At 40.5% G+C, this 23729-nt stretch overlaps 2 protein-coding genes across 11 annotated transcripts in view; one reads left to right on the top strand and one right to left on the bottom strand.

The window, feature by feature from the left end:
• gpbp1l1 (GC-rich promoter binding protein 1 like 1) overlaps positions 1–12132 on the bottom strand; it is a 54297-nt gene extending 42165 nt beyond the window's left edge. For 5 of the 9 annotated variants that reach the window (XM_033028673.1, XM_033028679.1, XM_033028677.1 and 2 more), the window contains exon 1: positions 11875–12111. The gene's annotated coding sequence lies outside the window, so the exon portion shown is untranslated. Of the gene's footprint in view, positions 1–11874 lie in introns of all 9 variants that reach the window. The other 4 variants (XM_033028678.1, XM_033028676.1, XM_033028674.1 and 1 more) reach the window with 4 other exon arrangements.
• A 1441-nt stretch (positions 12133–13573) lies between these two features.
• tmem69 (transmembrane protein 69) lies at positions 13574–22411 on the top strand. 2 transcript variants are annotated; one of them, XM_033028669.1, is made up of 3 exons: positions 13574–13729; positions 16828–16888; positions 21581–22411. In XM_033028669.1, exons 2-3 carry the CDS (start codon positions 16844–16846, stop codon positions 22289–22291), a joined length of 756 nt encoding a protein of 251 aa, XP_032884560.1. In that variant the 5' UTR covers positions 13574–13729; positions 16828–16843; the 3' UTR covers positions 22292–22411. The 2 variants fall into 2 exon arrangements, with proteins under 2 accessions (XP_032884560.1, XP_032884561.1); XM_033028670.1 differs by lacking the exon at positions 13574–13729 and having other exon boundaries at positions 16886–16996.
• Positions 22412–23729: the final 1318 nt, after the last annotated feature.

Raw genomic sequence — 23729 nt, 5'->3', positions numbered from 1 at the left:
TATTTAAAAACAGTACAGGAAAACAGGGGGGGGGGGGTGGGGGGGGAGAGGTGCAGGGCGCACAGTTGCCCTAATCCCTCCCGAGGTATTCTGTGGAAGTTTGAGAGTTCTAGCCTGGGTGCAAACTTAGAGCAGTACAGATACAGGGACCTGGAATGTAGCGGGCAGACCGTCAGCAATCAAGATGCAACAATAACGTGTATGTAGGGGCTCCCTGATCTGAGCAAGCACCTGGAGAACAGTATCAGTGAGAGTGAATGAAGATATTAAAGGCAAATAAAGAGGAGTGGTGAAAGCAGAGGACAGGCAAAACTATTAAGGGGACTGAGGATAAAGGGTAGAGATGGGGAGCTTGAAAGAAGGAAAAGATTCAATGAGATTATACAGAAAGAATAAGGAAATGGAATGAAGGGGGCAAGGAAAAGATGGCATCTATATACAGGGCTCTCACTTAACTTTTTTTCTCTGTTTCCAGCCAGGCAATGTAGGCAGCTTTTTAGGTTGCCAAATTACAGTTTAGGTGGTCATTTAAGACGGCTTGCATGACGCGTGCGATAATGTGCTCGGACGAAGTGCGTAGTTACCAGTCGGAATTATGCTCATTGAAGCATTCACATATTATTTCTGCTTCAAATAAAATCACAAACTAAACATATTCACCAATCAAGGCATCATGACAAAAATGTCCCTAAACTCCCTTTTATACATCTTCTGCTACACAGAAATCCCCAAGAAAACAGGACTGCAGACGAAATAAAAATCGATAAAATTCCAGCTAATTCAAACTCGTCTGTGAAAAGGAGACAATTAATTGTTATTTGAGCAAATATGACAATTAACATGCATTTTATGAAAGAAAACATATCTGACAATCTTAACCAATGCACTTCATAACAGATGGGGTTGAAGACATTGACAATTTTGACTTTGTGATTGGTGAGAAAAGAACAACTTGCAAATAATCTCAAAGAAAGCTGCCCACAAAGCTCTAGTCATTGGTGGTGTGGATTTACTCACTTCTGCAATTAGTTCCTGTCAGTTTTCAATACAAGACGATAGCTGGCACCCAGCATCTCTGCTGTCACCACAGAGGTTGAACACTCAAACAAACTGAAACATTCTCAACAAAATCAAATGCTTTTCAGTTTTTACCTGGCAGTAAAATACTGGGACATACCCATTTGATTATTTATACTTAATTAGATTGTGTATATCAGAGGGAACTATGCTGCATACATTTTTCCAGACCAGATATTTTGCTAAGCACACCACGTACAAGCTCATTTTGATTTCATGGATCAAAGCCTAACATTTTCAGGAGTAGTTACAAGATAACATTGCGAATATCTCAATGTTCACTTTGATTAAATTGATTTCCCTCAAAACCAATGGGAAATACTTCTAAATAGTCAAGACAATGAATCACTGCCAGTACCTTGTGAGATTCCTTTGGAAAAAATGTGGGATTGCCTATGGTTACTGTTTGGATTTTGCAGAGTAAATTTGTCACAGTCTTGAATTTTATAGAATTTAAGTAGCAGAAGCTGTGTGCATATATGATTGGCTAAGATGCAAATCAGAGTATTGTGATGTACGGTTATCATTCAAACTGGTGGATGATACTCAGCGGTCAAAACCAGTGGTCACATTAGAGTCACTGCAATCAAGTTCATAGATGATAAAGTTTGTAACAATGGTCAGTGAGTACAGTAGTACATAACAAAGATTTGCTTTATATAAGCAAACAACTTAATGCGAAATGGTTTGAGGAAAGAATTTGGACGAAATGTTTAAATAAAAGCAATATATTCAAGGGTGACAAGAACACTTATTTATATATTCAGATTTGATGAAGTGGCTAAACAAGATAAGCAGCTGCTAAAAATAAAAGCAAAGTGTTATTTTTGGCTTACGGCATTAATTTACAAAAAAACAGCAGTTATGCTAACAATTTATAAATTGGTTGTTACTCCAGTTAGGATATGGGTTCAAATCTGGGAATTGATTAAAAAAAAGGATATTTAAACCCGTCATGGTGGCAACAGATATTTACCATAAATTATATTTTCCATAATTTTTTTTATTTTTGTAGAGACTGAAGAGGTTGCAGTTAAGCTTCTGAAGAGATTTAGAGATATTCAACTCTATCAAGAGTATTTATTATTATAAAGTTATAATGGAATTATACTTTTTACTGCCAGGAAGGGTAAAAACCAAAAGCTAGATATTAGTTCACTCGAAAATCCAGAGGATAGTTGTGGGATTTTCCTTTACAATAAATTATCCGTCTAGCCGATACTACTTAATAAGATAATAGAAACAGATTTAATGCTACATTCTCAAAACAAAACAAAAAGTGTACATAAAAAGAAATAAAGCTGAAGCGTCATGAATAAAGGTAGGACAATGGGCCTAAATGGTTCACTGTTTTAAAGTGGCCGGATAGGCCTGATGGACTAGACTGCTTCTTCGTGCTACAATTATATAATGTAATCGCTGTCCAAGTCAAGAACCAGTTTGACCGTCTTTACTTTGGACGGGCTCTCTACTTTTAAGAAAAAGAAAATAGCTGACTTTTACTTATAGCTGGTCAAACTATGGTACTTCTGGGTAGACCAACATTAAACAACTACTTAGCATGTCATCACCTATACTTTATGTTCCCCTGTATCTATATTCTTAAGGTACATACGGCTCCCAAGTTTATTCAAAATGGGGACACTACTTAAAGGAGATTGTTAAGGGCTTGGACACGCTAGAGGCAGGAAACATGCTTCCGATGTTGGGGGAGTCCAGAACCAGGGGTCACAGTTTAAGAATGAGTAAGCCATTTAGAACGGAGACGAGGAAACACTTTGTCTCATGGAGAGTGGTGAGTCTGTGGAATTCTCTGCCTCAGAAGGTGGTGGAGGCAGGTTCTCTGGATGCTTTCAAGAGAGAATAATGCCCATCCCACTTAGGAAACCCGAACGGAAACCTCTGGAGACTTTGCGCCCCTCCCAAGGTTTCAGTGCGGTTCCCGGAGGTTGCAGGTAGGGAGACTGACAAAAACCTCCGGGAACCGCACGGAAACCTTGGGTGGGGCGCAAAGTCTCCAGGGGTTTCCGTTCAGGTTTCCTAAGTGGGACAGGGGCATTAGATAGGGCTCTTGAAAATAGCGGAGTCAGGGGATATGGGGAGAAGGCAGGAACGGGGTACTGATTGGGGATGATCAGCCATGATCACATCGAATGACAGTGCTGGCTCGAAGGGCCAAATGGCCTACTCCTGCACCTATTGTCTATTAAATCCAATGAACACATTAACCACCGGGTGGTGCCAGCAATGGCTGCCTCGTCAACACTGTTTCCATCTTTGTGTTTAAATAATAAGTATTAAGGGTATAGTTTTGTGTTCTTTAGCTTGTTTTATGTGGGGGGTGGGGGGTTTGGGGAAACCTTTTTCTAATCTCTTACCTTGACGGAGATGCAATTTTTTTCCCATATTGTATCTCAGTCCACACTGCGGTCTAACATTGAGCAATTGACGGCCTTTGCTGGAGACCAACTTTTGAGAGCTCCACTGTGGGAGTCTGCAGACTTACCATCATGGAGCTTACGATCCCTTTGTCAGTGATCGACCTTGGTGCTCCAATTGCAGGAGCCTGCGGTCGTTGGTTAGAGACCGACTGGGAGCTCCAAGCCGCTGGAGTTTCAACCGCCCCGACAGATGGCTCGACTGCCCCGACCGCGGGAGAATTAAAGAGGAAAAAGATTGGACTTTTTTGCCTTCCATCACAGTGAGGAATCCGCTGTGGTGGATGTTTATGATAACTTTAATGTATGTGTGTGTCTTGGTGCTTTTTTCTTGTATGGCTGCATGGTAATTTGCATATCACTGTACCTTAATTTGTACATGTGACAATAAAAGACCTTTGAATCACCGCATTCAAGTTTACTGATGACCAAATTTGTAATAATAGTGATTACAACAGTACATCATGAAGAGTGAAAGAGCTAATAGTCAAATCTAAAAAGGAGTCGTTCTTCTACAAAAGCATGGACTAGTAGAACAATGGAATGGTTCGGTGCCACGTCTGAATGACTTTGTAAATTATATGGAACACAATATGGAGGACAGGTTGTCATTTCCATAAAGACATTAAGATGGCAACCTGCAGTAATAACGTGTGCTTCATTCAAGGCCATAAAAAAGCCAACATTGAAAAAAAAATAGCTGATGCTCCAGAGATAAGTAATAACTTGTTATTGGATGAGCTTGATTTGGATCCAGCTTTCCTATATTGTGAAAGCCCACATAATCTTTCAGTCATGCCATATTCAGACTTGGTAGGAGTGTTTTACATAAGAAAAATGTATAATTGTGCTAACTCTCCTTTGTTCTGTGAGTGGAGCCCGAGAAGCACTGAGCAACGTTTGTGCTCATTGTAGATCTTTGCCACTCCCACCTGACGAATCAATTAAAGATTGCCATGGTCTGTCTTTAACGTGTGTTGCTATCTGCTTCTTAAGAAACTAACTTTGACAAGAGACTTGGAGCAATCAACTCAATCCCCTTAGTTTCAATAGCTATGGCTCTCACAATAAGGCAACTTTCTTTTAAATATTTTCCAGCTTTGTCAGCTAATAAATTTTGGCAAGTAATAGCTATATAATCTAAGAAATTATCATTCATTAGTTCCATTACATAACTCTTTGTCAGCTGTGGCTATAACTTTTCGGACAACTATTTCAATTATTTTCTGTTTTGTTCTTTTTAAATCTGTGTTGATTGCACCCAGATACAGAAACATGGAAGCTTTTTGTTCAGTAGATGACAACTTGTTTTACACCTCCAGGAACCTGGGCTCAATCCTGAACTCCACTTTGTCTGTGTGGAGTCTGCAGATGTGTAGGTTATAAGGAAATAAGAGAAGGGACTGAAATGGGTGGGATTACTTTGCTGGACCAACAATGGCTCTATGGATCAAACAGCTTCCTTCTGTGTTGCGATACAAGCAAAGTTTAATTTTCTAATGTAACCTACCAAGACACAATTAAGTTAAGATTTATGCAACCAGAAAACATTAATCCCAAGAAAGTCACCCCATTGCAGACAAGCTGCAGTAATATTACAAAAAGAATAAAATCTAATGCAAATACACCTGTTAATAGCATGCAGATGAGCCCCTTGTCATGGCCATTTAGTTACAAAACGTTGTCCTCAGAATTCACAACACACTAACGAAAATCGATAGCATTAAAATTCACTCTGTGGAAAGTACTCGCTGGAGTATAGAAGAATAAGGGAGCAAAGGACAAAGTGGGAATGAGGACAAAGTGGGTGTGGAGAGGATGTTTCCACTAGTGGGAGAGTCTACGACTGGAGGTCATAGCATCAGAATTAAAGGATGGTCCTTTAGGAAGGAGATGAGGAGGAATTTCTTTAGTCAGAGGGTCGTGAATCTGTGGAATTCTTTGCCACAGAAGGCTGTGGAGGCCAAGTCAATGGATATCTTTACGGCTGAGATAGATTCTTAATTAGTACGGGTATCAGGGGTTATGGGGAGAAGGAAGGAGAATGGGATTAAGAGAGATATATCAGACATGATTGAATGGTGGAGTAGACGATGGGCCGAATGGCCTAATTCTGCTCCTATCACTTATGAAAGATTATAAAGACCTCGTAGTTAATGTGGTAAGAAATTATTGCCATAATTAAATAAACCAGTTAATTGTGGTTTTAAGTCTTACTGAAAAATATTGAAATTAGGAAATCACAATTTTTTTCCAACCATATGTGACAAAATGAAACAAAAACAGAAAATGTTGGATAGATGCAGCAAGGCAGGTAGAACTAGGAGAGAAAAAAGCAGCTGAGATTTTAATTTTCTTTCTGTCGATGCTGCCTGACCTGCTGGGTGTTTCTCGCGTTTCGTTTGGGTTTCAAATTTCCAGCATCGGCAGTTTTTGATTTCTTTTGCTCTGACAAAATGAAAATACATGTTATTTTTTAACAGTAGCCAACCTTGTTATTAGAATAGTAAAGGTCCAACCCACTCCTAAGCATACAATCAGACATCCAATATTGAAAGCATCTTCAAGCTGTTATGTGAAATAAACATGTTACTGTTTTAACTGGAAACATTACAGATATGATGTAACTGCAATTACCACTGATCTGTTTTTATTGTAGGAATGTTTTTTATAACTGTTTACATAAAATTGCTCGAAACAGATTACTGTGACACCCACAAGACTTAGACTTTTCAGTTTGAACCTGCTCATAACTGAAAGTGAACCTCTTATGTTTTGTTCATGCTGACAGCCTTGTCCAATTTGTAAGATATTTTACAATTTCCTTTGTTCTTGATTAATTTTGATAAAATTGAAATCATATTTCAGCGACAGAATTATGACTGGAAATTCTGAACCTGATCAAATCCCATTTACTAAAATGCAGTAACCAATTTCAGATCAACCACTGGTGAGGTCTGTTGAGCATCACTTTAGTTCGTAACAGCGGAATCAATGAGAAAGAGTACAAAATATGTTTGTTTGTATCTGTCTGTCTGTCTGTCTGTCTGTCTGTCTGTCTGTCTATACATAACTAAAACTCTGATCTTGCTATCTTCCGTTTCAGCGGTTTTCTATTTGCGCAAAAACGGTTTGCGATAGCGCTACGATTTTACGCCAGTTCACTCACCGTTCTCCTGTGCTGCGAGTGCACCATTTCGTTCCAATCGGTTGAACGTTAGTTAGAAGTTAGCAAGGTTTAAAAACCTTAAAAACGCTCATGCGCAGATCGATCTCTTCCCCTGCCAGTCAGTGCCACACGGATTAGTCTCTTCCCCTGTCACTCCCTGGGACGGCCCGCCCCTTCCTGCGCCATCATGTCTTTACTGGAGCTGTGGGTGGCTGGCGGAGGTTTCCAACCGGACTTTCGGAGGCCCCGAAGCAGCCCAGCGTCGGAGACCCAGCCCTGCCCGGAGTTGCCGACGTGGCCAAACAGACAGTACAGACATTGATCCCGGCGGAGAACAACCAGCGACCAGCACCCGCTGTGAGTCTCTATCGCACCGCCAATTCCAGCCACTACCCCTCTGGTCCCCCTCGCTGGCTCCTCCCCCCTCCCCCGTGATGCCCCCCACTCCCCCATGGCTCTTCCACTGTCTTTTCTCAGAGCTCACACCCCTCCCCGCACAACCCCCACCCCTTTCCCCACAACACCTCCGCCCGCACACACCCCCAGCCCCCCTCCCACACATACACCCTCACCCACATTCCTCCGCCCCACCTCCCACATACACACCTCTCTCCCCCATCCCTCTTTCCCCCCCTCCTACACCTCCCCGTCCACACATACACACCCCTCCCACCCCACATATGCCCCTCCCACCCCACATATGCCCCCCCCCATCACTTCCCTCCACCCCTCCCACATATACACAAGATACTATAAGTTGCCTTTTTGTCTAAAATCAACAATGTACCCATCTTTTCTTATCTCGAAAAGAAGAAAAGAAAGTAAGTTAAGAGGAACACGGATTTCGCAAAGTCTATGGACATTTGAAATAAGTGGGCAGTAACATAGTCAGAATAATATAGAAAATGTACAATTATTCACCAAAGTAGATAAATATTAGAAAACATTTTAAGAATGAAAAACCAAAAATATTGGCAAAATGAACACAATACGTAGATTCGCATGATTCAAAAAGGTATCACGCAAGCACAGAATACAATTAGTTAGGCAAAGTGGTATGCTGTCCTTCACTGCAAGGGTTTGGAGTGCAAGATTTAAAAAAGTCTTGTGGCTACATACAATGATATGAGAGAACACATCTCCATACTGCATGGCCTTTCCAGATACAATATTTGAAGGCATGTACCACAAGATTCAGGAACAGTGGCAGGAACAGGTACAGTGGGGTAGCGGTAGAGTTCCTATCTTACAGTGTTAGAGGCCCAGGTTCGATCCTGACTACGGGTGCTGTCTGTGTGGAGTTTGCACATTCTCCGTGGATTTTCTCAGGATGCACCGGTTTCCTCACACATTCCAAAGATGTGCGGGTTTGTAGGTTAATTGGCTTTTGTAAATTGCCCCTTGTGTGCTGGATGCGTAACTGGGAAACATAGAACTAGTGTACAGGTGATCTTTAATCGGCATTGAGTTCGTCGGTTATTCTGTATCTGTGAAATGAGCAAAAAACTTCTTCCCCACTGTTAAGAATCTTGGACAGACCTCATGCCAGTGATGAATTTCTGATCTTACACCACAGAGAGTGGCGAGTCTGTGGAATTCTCTGCCTCAGAGGGCGGTGGAGGCAGGTTCTCTGGATGCTTTCAAGAGAGAGCTAGATAGGGCTCTTAAAAATAGCGGAGTCAGAGGATATGGGGAGAAGGCAGGAACGGGGTATTGATTGGGGATGATCAGCCATGATCACATTGAATGGCGGTGCTGGCTCGAAGGGCCAAATGGCCTGCTCCTGCACCTATTGTCTACTGTCTTTCACTCTGCCTCATTGCGGCATTTGAATTTTTTTAATTTGAACTTTACCTGGAACACTATTCTGCATTAATTGATGTACTCATATATGGCATTATTTGCCTGGATTACATGCAAAACAGTGTTTTTCACTGTATATTAATACACATGACAATAATAAACTGATGTTAATACCAATAACATATAAAGAAAATATCTGGTTTGAAAACACGGAAAAGATTCAAGAGATCAGGGGTACGGTCAAGATCATATACTATTTAAATCCTGATGAGAAATTTTTTGACTGAAATTCTCTACAACAAAGGACTGTGGATGATCAGCAGTTGAGTATGCTCAAGGTGGAGGTAAATGATAGGAGAAAAAAAAAGACAAAAAGTGCTGGAGTAACTCAGCGAGTCAGGCGGCATCTCTGGAGAATATGGATAGGTTAAGTTTTGGGTCAGGATCTTTCACCCAGCCATGTTCTTCAGAGATGCTGTCTGATCTGATGAGTTACTCCAGCACTTTGTATATATATTTTTTATCAACCAGCACCTGCAGTTCCTTATTTCTACAATAATAGATGGGATGCAAATCAAGTGACATGCGTCTGAGCTCACCAAAGTCACCATTTTTATTGTCACCAAAATTTCCTCTGCTCAAAGTGACTGTAATTAAATAGTAATACAGCAGGGAAACAGGCTCTTCGGACCAACTTTCCCATGTCGACCAAACTGCACCATCTACACTAGTCCGACCTATCTGTGTTTGACCCACATCCCTCCAAACCTTTCCTATCCATGTACCTGTCCAAATATTTCTTAACGTTACATCAACCTATAATAGAAACATAGAAAATAGATGCATAAGTGGGCCATTCGGCCCCTCGATCCATTCAATATATCATGGCTGACATTGCAAAAACAGTATCCCGTCCCTGCTTTCTCCCCATATCCCTAGATTACGTTAGCCCCAAGAGCTATATCTAACTCTCTCTTGAAAACAGCCAGTGAATTGTCCTCCACTGCCTTCTGTGGCAGAGAATTCCACAGATTTCCAACTCTCTGGGTGAAAAAGTTTTTCCTCATCTGTCCTAAACAGCCTACCCCTTATTCTTAAACTGTGACCCCTGGTTCTGGACTCCCCCAACATCGGGAAAATCTTTCTTGCATCTAACCGATCCAATCCCTTAAGAATTTCAAATATATATATAAATCTCACACACATTACACACGTGTGTGTGTGTGTGTGTGTGTGTGTGTGTGTGTATACACATATATGTATATACATGTGTGTGTATATATTATAAATAATTTAAACACTCTAGCAAACTTTGCATTAAATTGCAAATGCCACCTACTTCAAAAATAACCACAATGTACTAAAATCCACCTACCTATGATTTATTTTCAAAACATAAACCAACCTTCAACATTGTAGTAAATATGATAACTTATTCCAAACTGCCATTCTCACACTAGACCCCACTTTCATTCTCTGTCATTTTAACTGCTGCAATCTTCCAATGGTGTCTTGGCTAGCAAATCAAAATGGTCATTTACAAATTACTGTATGGATCTATCCCATGCAAAATTGGTCACCTCTTGCATCTCCAACAACATGGCGTGATTCTGACCGTGGGTACTGTCTGGCGCATTCTCTTTGGATCAGATAAATTTTGCCCAAATACTCCCGTTTCCTCCATAGCCCCCCGATTTGCTGATTGTTTGGGTAATTGGTGACTGCAAGTTATCCTTACACATGTGCCCGATGAGAGAAACAGGGGCAGTTAATGGACATGGGAAAGAATAGATAACTAGGAATTGTGGAAATGACTTTGATCTAATTTGCCATAAATTTCAAGGGCCAAATGACAGTATTTATGTTCATATGGTAATATATAATCATCCACCCGATTGAGAATCAGTATTTTTCTATCATGTCAATTTCAACATGGATGGAACAAGCTTTTGATCAAAATATGAACCTTGCATTCTGGAATTATCTCTCAGCCATTCCCTTTTGCTTTCACTCTCCAGGGTTGGTGGTTCTCTGGTAATTAGAAACCTCGCCAAAGGTATATAATCACAGTATATAGCCATATACACCCGAGAAGGATCTGACAAAAAAAAACAGCAACTAATCTGCTTCAAGATAATATTGCTATATCCCGATCGCTACTAGACAAAGAATACATTGGGATTCTCTCACAATACTTGATCCAAATTCATGGCAACAGGTAGAAGATAGAACAGTTAGAAACAGATGATTAATAATAGTACTGCATACTAACAAGGGAATTAATAAAATCTTCACTCCTGACAATGTGGCTAAAACGGAAAAAAATACTCCATTAATGTTTTGGTCCATTAATTATTATGCAAGGTTAAAATGCATCTTAATGAAACAAACTACCAAGATAGTTTTAAGTATAATGTGTTGCCTATGCATAAATAAATATTGGGAGCTTTCTCCACAATTTTATTGTGATGCTGAGGTAATAAATAGGTCAACATTCCAAAAGACTATTCTAGTCACATTTAAAGTGTACAATTTTGTAAGCTTGCTATCTACAACTCTCATTAATCCAAATAGGTAAAAAACACAAATTACATTTTGAAATTATTACAGTTTTGGGGTTCCACTGAAATTAACATGTCAATGATAAAAGTAGATAAAAGTAGAATAAAACTTCCATAAAGAATTTAAGAGTTGTGAATATAATTAGAAGTCGATGTAAACAAATGCAAGGGACTGCAATGGAAATGAATTATCATACCATCATATAAATATTAAATTAAATATATGACCTAAAAATGTAAATGGTTTAGGATCCTTCACGCGAGGGGAGAGATAATATCCCACATAGCCATCTACGGCTGCCATTTCTGGCAAAGTCCACAGACGGGAATAAACAGGACCGTATTGAACATATAATTTGCGGGGGGGGAGGGGGAGGGGGTCATGTTTATGAGCAAAAGAAACCCAAATCAAAAGGTTCCAACTTCCACAGTAATAATTCTAGCTCAGTCCTAATAGACAAGCTGCTACCATACCCCACGTCAAAAGAAAACATTATTCAAAAGTAGATTTCCAACAATCCACTTTGCGGTGCACAAATAGGAACTGTGGACTAACAAATATAAGGTGGAAGTTTAGGCCACAAAACAAATGTCACAAACACGAATAAACTGACGCTGGAGAAACCTTCCGTTACATTTAGCACAGGTTGCACGGCACAATGGAGAAACATATAACATTAAGTGCACATTTGGTTATAAAATGCAACGACAATAAAAGGCAGAGGACGGCGTAAGGCGGCTGGTGAAGCCCACGATGATAATAACAACAAACACTGGGCCAAAATGGCGACAAAGCAGCTGCAGGGTAATAACATTGGCTGCCTACCTACACGGGGAAGGAGGCAATGGGTCAGCGTCGGTCCCTTACTTCAGGGCCTGGAGCTTTTGTCTTTTCTCCGTCTCCCTAACCAAGGTATTTTCGAGGTGTTTGTTTTTTTTTGGTTTATAATCATCGACTCCTACTGCTATCCACTCTCTCTCTCTCTCTCTCTCTCGCTGCTGCTGCTGCCCACAGCTCTGCGCTGCAGTTTTTTTTCCTCTCTCCCCCGCCCCCCTTCGCTGCTCGCACTCGTTCTCCCCACAGACGCTCTGCGTGCTCGTGCTTGCGCTCGTTCTCCCCACAGACGCTCTGCGTGCTCGTGCCTGCGCTCGTTCTCCCCACAGACGCTCCGCGTGCTCGTGCCTGCGCTCGTTCTCCCCTCAGACGCTCCGCGTGCTCGTGCCTGCGCTCGTTCTCCCCACAGACGCTCCGCGTGCTCGTGCCTGCGCTCGTTCTCCCCACAGACGCTCCGCGTGCTCGTGCCTGCGCTCGTTCTCCCCTCAGACGCTCTTCGTGCACGCGTACGGGGGGGGGGGGGGGGGGGCGGAAGGAAGGAAGGGAGCATTCGCAGCAGGGTCACGTGCTCCGTTTGGCCCTCCGGCGTCACAAGCGATTGGAACTCTGAAGGAAGGGAGGTGGCCTCCCGTGCAAGAGTATTGTAATCAAAGATCTTATAGCGAAGCTCCGCTATAAGATCTTTGATTGCAATCATCTTTGAGTGCAATTGCCCCACTCCCCCCCAGTTGTGACTTGCCTTTCTCACCTGAAAGGAGAAGGCAAAACAAAATAATATTTTTTTTAAACTACCAATGCATTAGGGATCGGCATTTCTCGATGTTGTCGTGCTCCCTCTGTTTATTTGTTGTCGGGAAACGGTTATAAGTTACGATTATTATGTTAAGGTTATGAAAGTGCGGTGCCTCTTATAAGATGGGCTTTTCATATTAACATGCAGTCAAGTTAATAGGAAATATTTTCCCTGGTTTGATCTGAAATGTAACCTGGTTCCAATGCAATCACTTTGGAGATCCCTGTTTACTGCTACTTACAACATGTGGAAAGAGTGAATGAACCATCTCAAATTTTGTGGAAATTGGTGTGGGAAAACAAAATCCATATTTTTATAAAGTATAATGAAGCAAATTGTTCATATGCTTTTCTTGTTTTCAATTTTTTTTTCCAAGTTGATTAGTTGAAGGAAGTTCGGTTCCATTCGAGTACTATTCAAACAGCTTCATGCACTCATCAACAATAATCAAAGACACTTCTTTGGAGGCTTCTTGGTTAAGTATCTGCTTCACAGACAATCTAAAACAGGACATAACAAAATGAAAAAAACATCTTACAGCAATGTCCAGAAAAATAACGTTTTCTTAGGCATCAAGGATGGCTTGCTCGACAGTTTAAAATATAGAAGTAACATTCAAGGTGGCATTGAGAATCTTGAGTCCATTTATGAGAGAACAAAAAAGCTCAAAGTAAAACAGAAGACGCAAATCTCCCAAATTATCAATGCTCCTGCTGCTCAACCTAATCACTGCCCAGGAATCTTTGTTTTTCCTTTGTGGCTCACAACTAAATTTATCACGAGGGAAGAGAATTCAAATTACCAATAATTCAATTTCTGAACAATTTCTTGCAAATTCAACAGCTCAATGCCATGCCCGGAACCGATCTCTGATTCTGATGTTCCCGGCCGGTGCGTTTACCCGGGCGGCAGTATGCATCGGTGAATGTGTTGCTTCCAAGGTTGCTCTGAGTTCCACATGTGTGTGTGTGTGGGGGGGGATGGAGTTTTAATAGTGTATGCAATATTCTTTTGTTCTTTGGCAAATTGAAAGTGGCTTTTTTATCGGCGGAGGTAAGGATTTGTGTTTTACGTTCGTCTCGTTCACGATCATGGAATGATCCCTGACACCAACCCGGTGATAAAGGTTCACGCCCAATGAAGGGCCAGTGATACTCATGACCAAGGAGGGAACCATTACAGGCACTGGGTGACCCGGGAGATCAGTTACGCTCACTGGGCGAGCGCATTTGTGGCCACAGGAAAAACAGTCATCCTCACTGGGTGAGCACAGTCCCTGGTTTGGGATAGCTCTGGAAAACTTGGATAGAATGGACGATTCCACTAGTGGGAGTCTAGGACTAGAGGTCAAAACCTCAGAATTAAAGGACGTTATTTTAGGAAGGAGATGAGGAATTTATTTACTCACGGGGTGGTGAATCTGTGGAATTATTTGCTACAGAAGGCGGTGGAGGCCAAGTCAGTGGATATATTTAAGGCGGAGATAGATTCTTGATTAGTACAGTTGTCAGAGGTTATAGGAAGAAGGCAGGAGAATGGGGTTAGCAGGGAAAGATAGATCAGCCATGATTGAATGGCAGAGTAGACTTGATGGGCCAATTGGCCTAATTCTATTTCTATCACTTATGATCTAACACATCCATAGAGTATGCCCAGAGAGCGATTTGTAACACCCATTGAAATAATGCATTATGCCCTGGGAAAGATCAATCTCGGCCACACTGATGAGATCAGTTGCACTCACCAGATGAGACGATTCATGGTGCTTTGACAGACAGTGAACAGTCAGGGAATGGAGGGATATAGAACATGATCAGGCAAACTTTTCCTTTGTTCTTTTACTCTACCTATTATATTTGTGTTTGGCTTGATTGTATCGCTGTATTTTATTAGCTGAAAAAAAAGACAAAATACTGAGAGAGTGATAGATGGGGAGTTTGACTGGTGTGGTACACATTTAGTTTAGTTTATTGTCTTGTGTACCGAGATACAGTAAAAAGCTTTTGTATGCTAATCAGTCAGCAGAAAGACAAAACATGATTACAGTTGAGCCATTTACAGTTAAGATAGATAAGGGAATAACGTTTTGTGCAATGTATAGCCAGCAAAGTTCGATCAAGGATAGTCCAAGGGTCACCAATGAGGTACATAGTAGTTCAGCACTGCTCTCTGGTTGTGATAGGATGATTCAGTTACCTATTAACAGCTGGGCCATAATACAGATGTTGTAAGGTGAGCTCGGGAAGGTTACAAACCTCCCATGAAGCAGAAAGCCAAAACCTTGCTTCATCTTAATATTCAGTTTTTTGGTCTGAAATGTTAACTGTGTTTCATCTTCCACAAAGGCTTCCTGACCTGCTGAGTGTATAGCATTCTAAAGTGGCTTGACACAGTCCATGTAGGCACAAGGGGTGGAATGGCTACTGCTGCAAATCAACCAATTGTAATCTGGATCCACTTATCATTTGCTAGTTCTTGATCTGCCCCTTCTCCTCACCTCTCCTACCAGCTCTCACTACTCTACTCCATGAATCCGAATAAAGATCCTGATCCAAAATGTCCACTGTCCAATTCCCTCCACAGTTGCTGCATAGTAGTTAGATTTTTACAAAATATTGTACATTTTGAAGAATATCTAATTGAAGCTTCTTGGATGCGGCCTTGTTAGATTACAGCTAACTTAATGCGGCATTCCAACATGAAAAGGTTCCCCACCCCTGCTGTAGATCATGCTTATGTGTACAAATGCAGCTGTCAAGAGAACTCTTATTGCACGGGATGCATCCAAAAACAGAATGACAAAAACAAACTGACAGACAAAGTTGGAAGGAAAGGTAGAAGAATTGAAACTAAAACTGAAGAATGCTTCAGTTAAAAAGCTTTTTTTGTAGCAATATCAAGACCGACAAAAATGTGAAAAGATTGACAGGGCTTTCTTCAAAGGAAGACAGCCAACCTATGCGAGCATGTGAAGCATAAAGCAAAGAAAATGCGATATTGGGAAGGGAAGAAAAAGTAATCAGTACTAAAGTACCAAGATAATTTAAATGAACGCCAAAGAAGTTTGGACCCAGACCAAAACTCAGCAAAAAGAATGAAATGATGAAGCTGCGCCTTGGGCTGTCGATGTTGTTTCTTGCGACTCTGTTTGAACTCAGTGGGAGTACATGTTCTAAAATATTTAATACTTGGATTAAATTCCTAGCCATCCAACTGAAACCCCTGATTTTCTGGCCAGATCGTGATTTGATAAGGTCCAGGCAGCCGAAGCAGATAGTAAAGAAGTGCCCAGCACTGAGATGCATTCTCGACTGCATCTCAGTTAAGAGGGATATGGGCCAAATGCAGGCAATTGGCACTAGGTCACTGAGACAACTTGGTCGGCATGGATGAGTAGGGATGAAGAGCCTATATTTATGCTCTGTAATTCTATGACTGTTTACTTTTAAATATAATAATTTTGTTGAGTTATGGCTTGCAGCTATATTTGTAATCATTGGTTGTGATTTTTCCCACATGATGAATTCAATACAAGAGAAATTCCATCCCTGCACCCAAAATACAGTCATGAGCACAAAATGTGAAATAGAAACAAAAAGTTACTGATTCCAATGTAAGAACAAAAAAAAAAACATGAACAGGATTGGGCCATTTGACCAAAGGAAACTAATTAAATATTATAATTAAACAGCAATAGAGGATCTGCTTCCTCTTTGATAATCAGTAATGGGAATATGTATCCAAAATCAAAGCGTTTAGAACGATAAAAGTTAAGTAAGTTGAAGCTTATTATCAATGATTATGAAATTGTCAATATCAATTTATAAAAATCTTAATTCTTTCATCTATAGAATAATAATCTTTAAACTAGGGACAGGAAACATGTTCCTGATGTTAGAGGAATCCAGAACCAGATCCAGAATCTGTGGGAATTCTCTGCCTCAGAAGGCAGTGGAGGCCAATTCTCTGGATGATTTCAAGAGAGAGTTATAGTGAGCTCTTAAAGATAGCGGAGTCGGCGAGAAGGTAGGAACGGGGTACTGATTGTGGATGATCAGCCATGATTATATTGAATGGCCAAAAGGCCTACTGCACCCATTGTCTATTGTCTAATTGGAGAGACACATTAAGATTTCATTTCATTTCTGCAGGTGTCCAGGACTCAACATGTTTGTTTCTTTGATGCAGAGATGTTTCCAAACAACCAAGAAAGTAAGTGTTAAAAAGTTTCAAGAGCAGAACTGTCAGCACAACACAGATTGGATTTCAGAGTTATGTTAAAATATGCAACTTTTTCAATGACAATGCAGCAGAATACAGGTATAATATTCTCATAAATGTGCGAAAAATTGAATTAAAAAGATATTAACAAATCAACCAAACTGAAACTGCAGAACCTTTAAGTTGCAGAATAAACATATACTGGGAAATAGTCAATTTCAAAATAAAGCAGATGGGATAAAACTTAGCAGTAACACAGCATATAAGTATGATTTGTCAGAGTTTTAGATTATGATTTGCTCTCTTGCTTCCTGAAGAAAAGTATTTCTTGTCTCTAGACAACAAAGAAATCAACACGATATTTTTTAATGTAACAAACTACTTAATCTAGATTGGTAAAAGGTAGAAGGGAGTTTCAAAACTAAAGGTGATGGGAACCTTTGGTTTAACAGGCATTTAGAGAAAGAGCTGCAGAGTTCCCATCTACAATGGATGCAATTCTTTATATAATATTTTAGCAATAGGTATGAAACTGATTACAGAGTTATGTTGAAATAAAAACAGAAAAAAAGTATTGCAAGCATTTTAGAACAGGCAGTAAAGAAAGCCAATAATGAGAGGAGTAGAGTATAGGAGCAAAGAAGTCCTTCTGAAGTTCCACATGACCCTGGTGAGACCACACCTAGAATATTGCGTGCAGTTTTTGTAGATGGTTTATGCATGCAACCTATAATGTAGCTACCTCAATACCACTAACCACGCCCAGTCATCTCAGTATAACTGTGATATCTTCCCCTTGCTCCTCCCTTGGTTCCAGTACGCCTGAAGACTAGATGCAGTCAGTACTGGGACGTGTTTGACATGTGCCTTTATTAAAGACTCAGTAAAGTTACAGTGTGTCAGACTTAACTCCTTTACAGTTTTGATCTCCTAATTTGAGGAAGGACATGTTTTCTATTCAGGGAGTGCAGCGTAGGTTCACAAGGTTAATTCCTGGGATGGCAGGACTGTCATATGATGAAACAATGGAATGATTGGGCTTGTATTCACTGGAATTTAGAAGGATGAGAGGGGTTCTTATAAAAATATAAAATTATTAAGGGATTGGACACGTTAGATGAAGGAACCATGTTCCCGATGTTGGGGGAGTCCAGAACCAGGGGCCACAGTTTAAGAATAAGGGAGTTGTGAATTTGTGGAATTCTCTGCCTCAGAAGGCAGTGGAGGCCGATACACTGGATGCATTCAAAAGAGTTGGATAGAGCTCTTAGGGCTAGTGGAATCAAGGGGTATGGGGAGAAGGCAGGAACGAGACACTGATTGTGGATGATCAGCCATGATCACATTGAATGGCGGTGCTGGCTCGAAGGGCCGAATGGCCTACTCCTGCACCTATTGTCTATGTATCTAAGTGTAGGTCCAGTTGAAATAATCAGGATGCAAAGTTTTTAAATGGTAGCTGAAGAGCATACTTCACCATTGTAATGTTAGTTCTATCACAGACAAGTCAAGTCAAGAGAATTTATTGTCATGTGTCCCAGATAGGACAATGAAAATCTTGCTTAACAGAAGTTTATGTCCATAGATTGGAAGAAATTCTACGGCTTTAGGTGTGATTAAGTGCAGACCACCAGTAATTTAATTATGGAAGCTGATTCCAAGATTTAGATTGTCTGGAGCAGCAGAGAACTATGTAATCAATGCTGATTCATTTGTTCAGTTGCAAATGAACAGCCTAGTGTGGAACAGTCAGAAAGCCCATGGGGTACTCTGGTTCTATGTCTGGTCTGATGAAGATTGCTGATCAGAACTGCTTCAGTAATTGGGGATGACTGACCCCTGGGCTAGGGAAGGAAGACAGTTAGAACAAGTTTCTATATGATTATCATCTCATGATCAATAGTAAATTTCCATGCATTATGAGATGTGCTCCATAAATAGTTATGGATTCTGTCCATCCAGAGGCACATGAATATGATCCTCACTGCATTAGAAATACAAGAGATATAGAGGGAATGACACAAATTACTATATATTGATTATTTAGATCTTAATAAAGCCTTTTACTCCATCATTTGGAATGGCTTCGTTTTGGCTGCCCACAGAAATTAATTTAAATCTTAATTTTGCTTCATGATGGTATGTATGACATGGTTGTTACCAGTGGGTCTACAGCGGAGGGAATCTCAACGTAGACCAGTGTCAAACAAGGTTGTGTTATCACCCAGCCATTTTTAAAATAGTGTCCATTTTAAAAATCTTACTTGCTGCAGTACTGTACCTCGTCGCCACCTGAATGAAGTTAACTGCAGAGCTAACAGGAAGCTATTTGACTAAGTGCAGCATGTGGACAATCTTCCATTTGCGCATGCTCAGAGGCCAAGCACCATGTTATTGTCAACCTCTTCACTGAGGCAGGCGAAGATGGATTTGACATCTGTAAGGATCTTTACCAACCTGCTCCCGGTTGGTAAACACAAACTGCTCTCTGACCAGCGAAGGGCTGCAAAATCAGAATCGCTTCCCATATCTTGTGGGTCATCTCTCAATGAAAGCAGGCATCAATGATGAAATTCACTATCATCTTCAGAGTGTGCACAGCATTTGGCTGATTAAGGAATAAAATATTTGAAGATTAGGACCTGTGATTGTTGTTCAGGATTAATTTAGCAATTGAAGTAGCATCTTCCCCCTGGACTAGGAAATGAAAACATATGGCATAGGTTTCTTCCTAAGGGAAAATACTCGGGCAACATCTGTGGAGAAAGAAACAGTTACAGGTCATAAACCCTTTGTCAGAACGGGAAAGTGAGAAAGCCAATTAGCTTTAAGTTGCAGAGAGAATTGTGGAGGCATAGATTAGGCAAACAGACTATCACTGATGGGACACAAAATTGCTGGGGAAACTTAGCGGGTGCAGCAGCATCTATGGAGCGAAGGAAATAGGCGACGTTTCGGGCCGAAACCCTTCTTCAGACCACTGATGGGGTTGAGAGTCAGGGGTGCCATGAAGATAAACTTGTTGAAACCACCTGGTTGATAGGCTCAGTTCGTCTGCGAGAACTAAAAAAATTGTAAAAGCTATGAAAAGTGGGTCAGAGCGGTGGGGAAATAGCCAAATGATGAGGTGGTTAGTTAAGAGAGAAAATGAATGAATGAATGAATGAATAAGTTTATTGGCCAAGTATTCACATACAAGGAATTTGCCTTGGTGCTCTGCCTGCAAGTGACAACGACATACAGTGACAGTTAGGAATGATACATAAAACATTAAACATTATTGATTTAAATAAAATACCAGAGCAAAAAGGAGGCTACAGATTTTTGATCATTGAGTAGAACTACTATTCGTGGAAATATTGCAGATGCTTAGCCAGAGCTGTGCAGACAAATATATTGTTTCAGCTTGCACGCACCCTGTAATGAAACCTATTTCTTCCGACCTGGACTCAAATAATTTTTTTCCCCGAGTCGTGTCCCTTCCCACTTACACCCATGATACCTATTTGAGCTCCATCCTTTTGCTAGTCCATCTGCTTCATCTTTGCCCTGGATGTTTTATTCCTCAAAACCTCCATCACATACAAGAAATATATAATGGAAATCAGCTTCTTCCTTGAACAGAGGACGACCAGTTCCTCTCCATTAACACATTCATTCACCTTGCTGAACATGTTTTCACAATGAGCAACTTATGGTCACAATGAGATACAGCATAAAAACAGGCCCTTCGTCCCACCAAGTCCGTGCTAACAGTGATCACCCAGTACACTAGCGCTATCCTACACACTAGGGACAATTTACAATTTTTTACCAAAGCCAATTAACCTGCAAATCTTTACATCTTTGGAGCGTGGAAACATATACAGGGAGAATATACAAACTCTGTTTGGACAGCACCTGTAGTCAGGGTCGAACACGGGTCTCTAGTGGTGTAAGGCAGCAACTCTACCACTGCGCCACTGTGCCTTCAATTCCATTCACTTTCATTTGGAGATACAGCATGGAAACAGGCACTGCAGCCCACCGAGTCCGCACCAACCAACAACCACCCTTACACTAGTTCTATGCTATTCCAGTTTTGCATCCTACACATTAGGGGCAATTTACAGAAGCCAATTATTCTACAAACCTGCACATTTGGCGCTGTAGGGCAGCAACTCTACCATGGCGCCACTCGCTCCCCCCCCCCCCCCCCCCCCCCCCCCAGATGAAAGGTGTAACCTTGGGAACTTGCATGAGTTCAAGCTGTACGTGACCAATTGTGGGGAAACATGAAACAGTCTATTTTAGTTCTTCCTTTAGCTTCCAATGGTACAGTTTTGATGTGTATGGAAACACTTCTAGTGCTTGTATATTTGATTAATGATTTTTGTTATTTAATAATTACCCAGCAAACCGAACCAAAAGTCGATAAATTTGTTAATTCAGTCCGTTGAACTTTCAGTCGTCCGCAGAAACAGTATTGAACAATTCCATGTGTGAAACTGATTATTTATAGTTTTTAATTCTGAAAAATGTGTTCTATATTTAATTCAGAAAACAATGTTTTTTTCTGCAAACCTAGTTTGAGGACGATTGAGATTTGTTTTTAAAGTTCATCATGAATTTTGGATTCATGTTTTGCAGCCAAACAGAATAACATGTATTAATTTTAATAATTATTTTTGCTGTGTATTCCAGATTGAGAAATTGACATCATGGTTTCCAAATGAATCGAGAAAAATCACTACCCATCATTTATTAATGCCTTATATGCAAAGAATTCCCTTGCACCAAAACATTAAGTGCCTCGAAAGATCAGCAACTTCCCGAATTCAGATGAGCTCTTTTCATGTGTCCTCTCAAGCATCCAAGATGAAGAAAGTACAGGAACCAGAGAAACGTGAATTAGACTTGATAAGATATGACTTTAAAGAACTGAAGAACAGTCCCAAAGCTGCCCTCTATCTTGGTTGTGGTGGATTAATTCCTTTTGTCTCGGCTCCTCTGATCATGGCCATTACGGAAACATATTTCCCTGAAGTAGCTTTTGCCCAAATAGCATATGGAGCATCAATACTCTCTTTTCTTGGAGGGGTACGGTGGGGATTTTCAATTCCAGAAAACAGCCCTGCAAAACCTGACTGGCTGAATCTGGGAAACAGTTTGGTTCCTTCTTTACTTGCCTGGATAGCCCTACTCTTTCATGACAATCTCACAGAGGCAGCTATTTTGGTTATCATGGGTCTTGGTATAGCGTTACATTATGACTTAAACTTACTCCCAGGTTATCCAAATTGGTTTAGAGCACTTCGAACAGTGCTGACTGTGGTAGCAACATTCTCTTTGGTTGCTTTAATAATAGTAAAAAATACATATCCTGAGAAAAAGTTAGTTTCAAATGAAAAATAAATTTAAAGTGAAGTCAATATTATTGTTTCTTCAAATTGGGTAACTGTAGAGAATTTGTCTTCTTAATTCAAATAAACGATCATGTACAAAATAAATCCAGATGAGAGGATTAACAAATAATTCATGCCTATATAATGTTTAGGGCAGGATGAAAATCTGAAATCTAAAGTTGGTTTTATCAGCATTTGTAATCCTTTTTGAGTTTTAAGATGTTCCTGCTTCTGCAAAATAAATCTGGCTATCAGCTGGGAAATCATGCATAAGGAACCACCATCCCACCGGCAAAACACACAGAGACTGCAATCTGCTGATATCATGTAGTGCCATTCTGTTGTTGCAGCATTCCCCAGACATTTTCTGGGAGAGGTTTGATAGACTGAGGTAGGCCTGTACAGCTGCTGAGGGCGCGATGGGGAAGAGTGGAGGTGGTCAGAGATGATGGGACTGAAGCAGTGGAAGAGGAAAAATGATGGGTGCAGGCAAGATCACATGTGGACATGAAAACATAAATGTGCCAAATCTGTGCCAGAGAACTTGGTCTCCAATCGTCCTGGGTATTGGACTAAGCCCTTGGTTTGTTAAGTCTGCGTGGTAGCTGATATGCCACCCCATTTAAAAAAGTAATGCACCAGCATCTCTCACGCCACAAATAGTGCAGCAGCAATTCATTCTTAACCCAGGCGTTCAAAGAGGTGAAGGAACAAGAAAGGATCTGGAGATCTGGACCAGAAGCTGTGTCACTAGTAGAGATCAATAAACTGAAGAGTTTCACTTAATTCTGGATTTCATCAGTGATTGACAATGGTCAACCTTATTTGGGACTTCCCGTGTGGGGACGGTGGTATGATTTGTTCAAGTTTATTTATTAGACAATTCTATATTCATGGAGCTATTTTTCCATATCAACTCAGAGACTGAAGTTAGTCTAAATACTGAGCTAAAACTTTGACAATCCATTAGATGAGTGGGTACTCTAAGGATGAATCTGAAAGTTTTAGCAGAGTATGGTGGATAAAAAAAAAGTTTAGCATTTCAAAACTTGTAATTATTCCAAATAATTTTGTTCACAAACCTATTTGTTAATAGTTTATTGCTATCCAGATTTGTGTTTTGATTTAGTCTGAGCCTTAGTCTAGTAATTTTATTAAAATCCACCGATTGAAGATGGAGAGTGGTGGAATAATATCACATTTAAGATTCAGGAGTGTTTATATGGTAAATGTACTGGATATGAACTAGAACAATGACATCCTTACTTGCTGCAGCTTTACAGCCACATTAGATGTAGCAATAACAAAAATAAATATACAATAAATGATCAGTTATTCTAAGTAAACTAGACTATGATACAGCAAAAAACAAAGCATGCAGAGAAAAGTATGTAACGTAGAAGAGGGTCACGACTCAAAACATCAAAACATACAGAGATACTGCCTGA

Source organism: Amblyraja radiata, chromosome 10, assembly GCF_010909765.2.
Source record: "Amblyraja radiata isolate CabotCenter1 chromosome 10, sAmbRad1.1.pri, whole genome shotgun sequence".
NCBI lineage: Eukaryota > Metazoa > Chordata > Chondrichthyes > Rajiformes > Rajidae > Amblyraja > Amblyraja radiata.
Note: the sequence above shows the minus strand (reverse complement) of the source record. Positions and strands in the feature narration are given on the sequence as shown.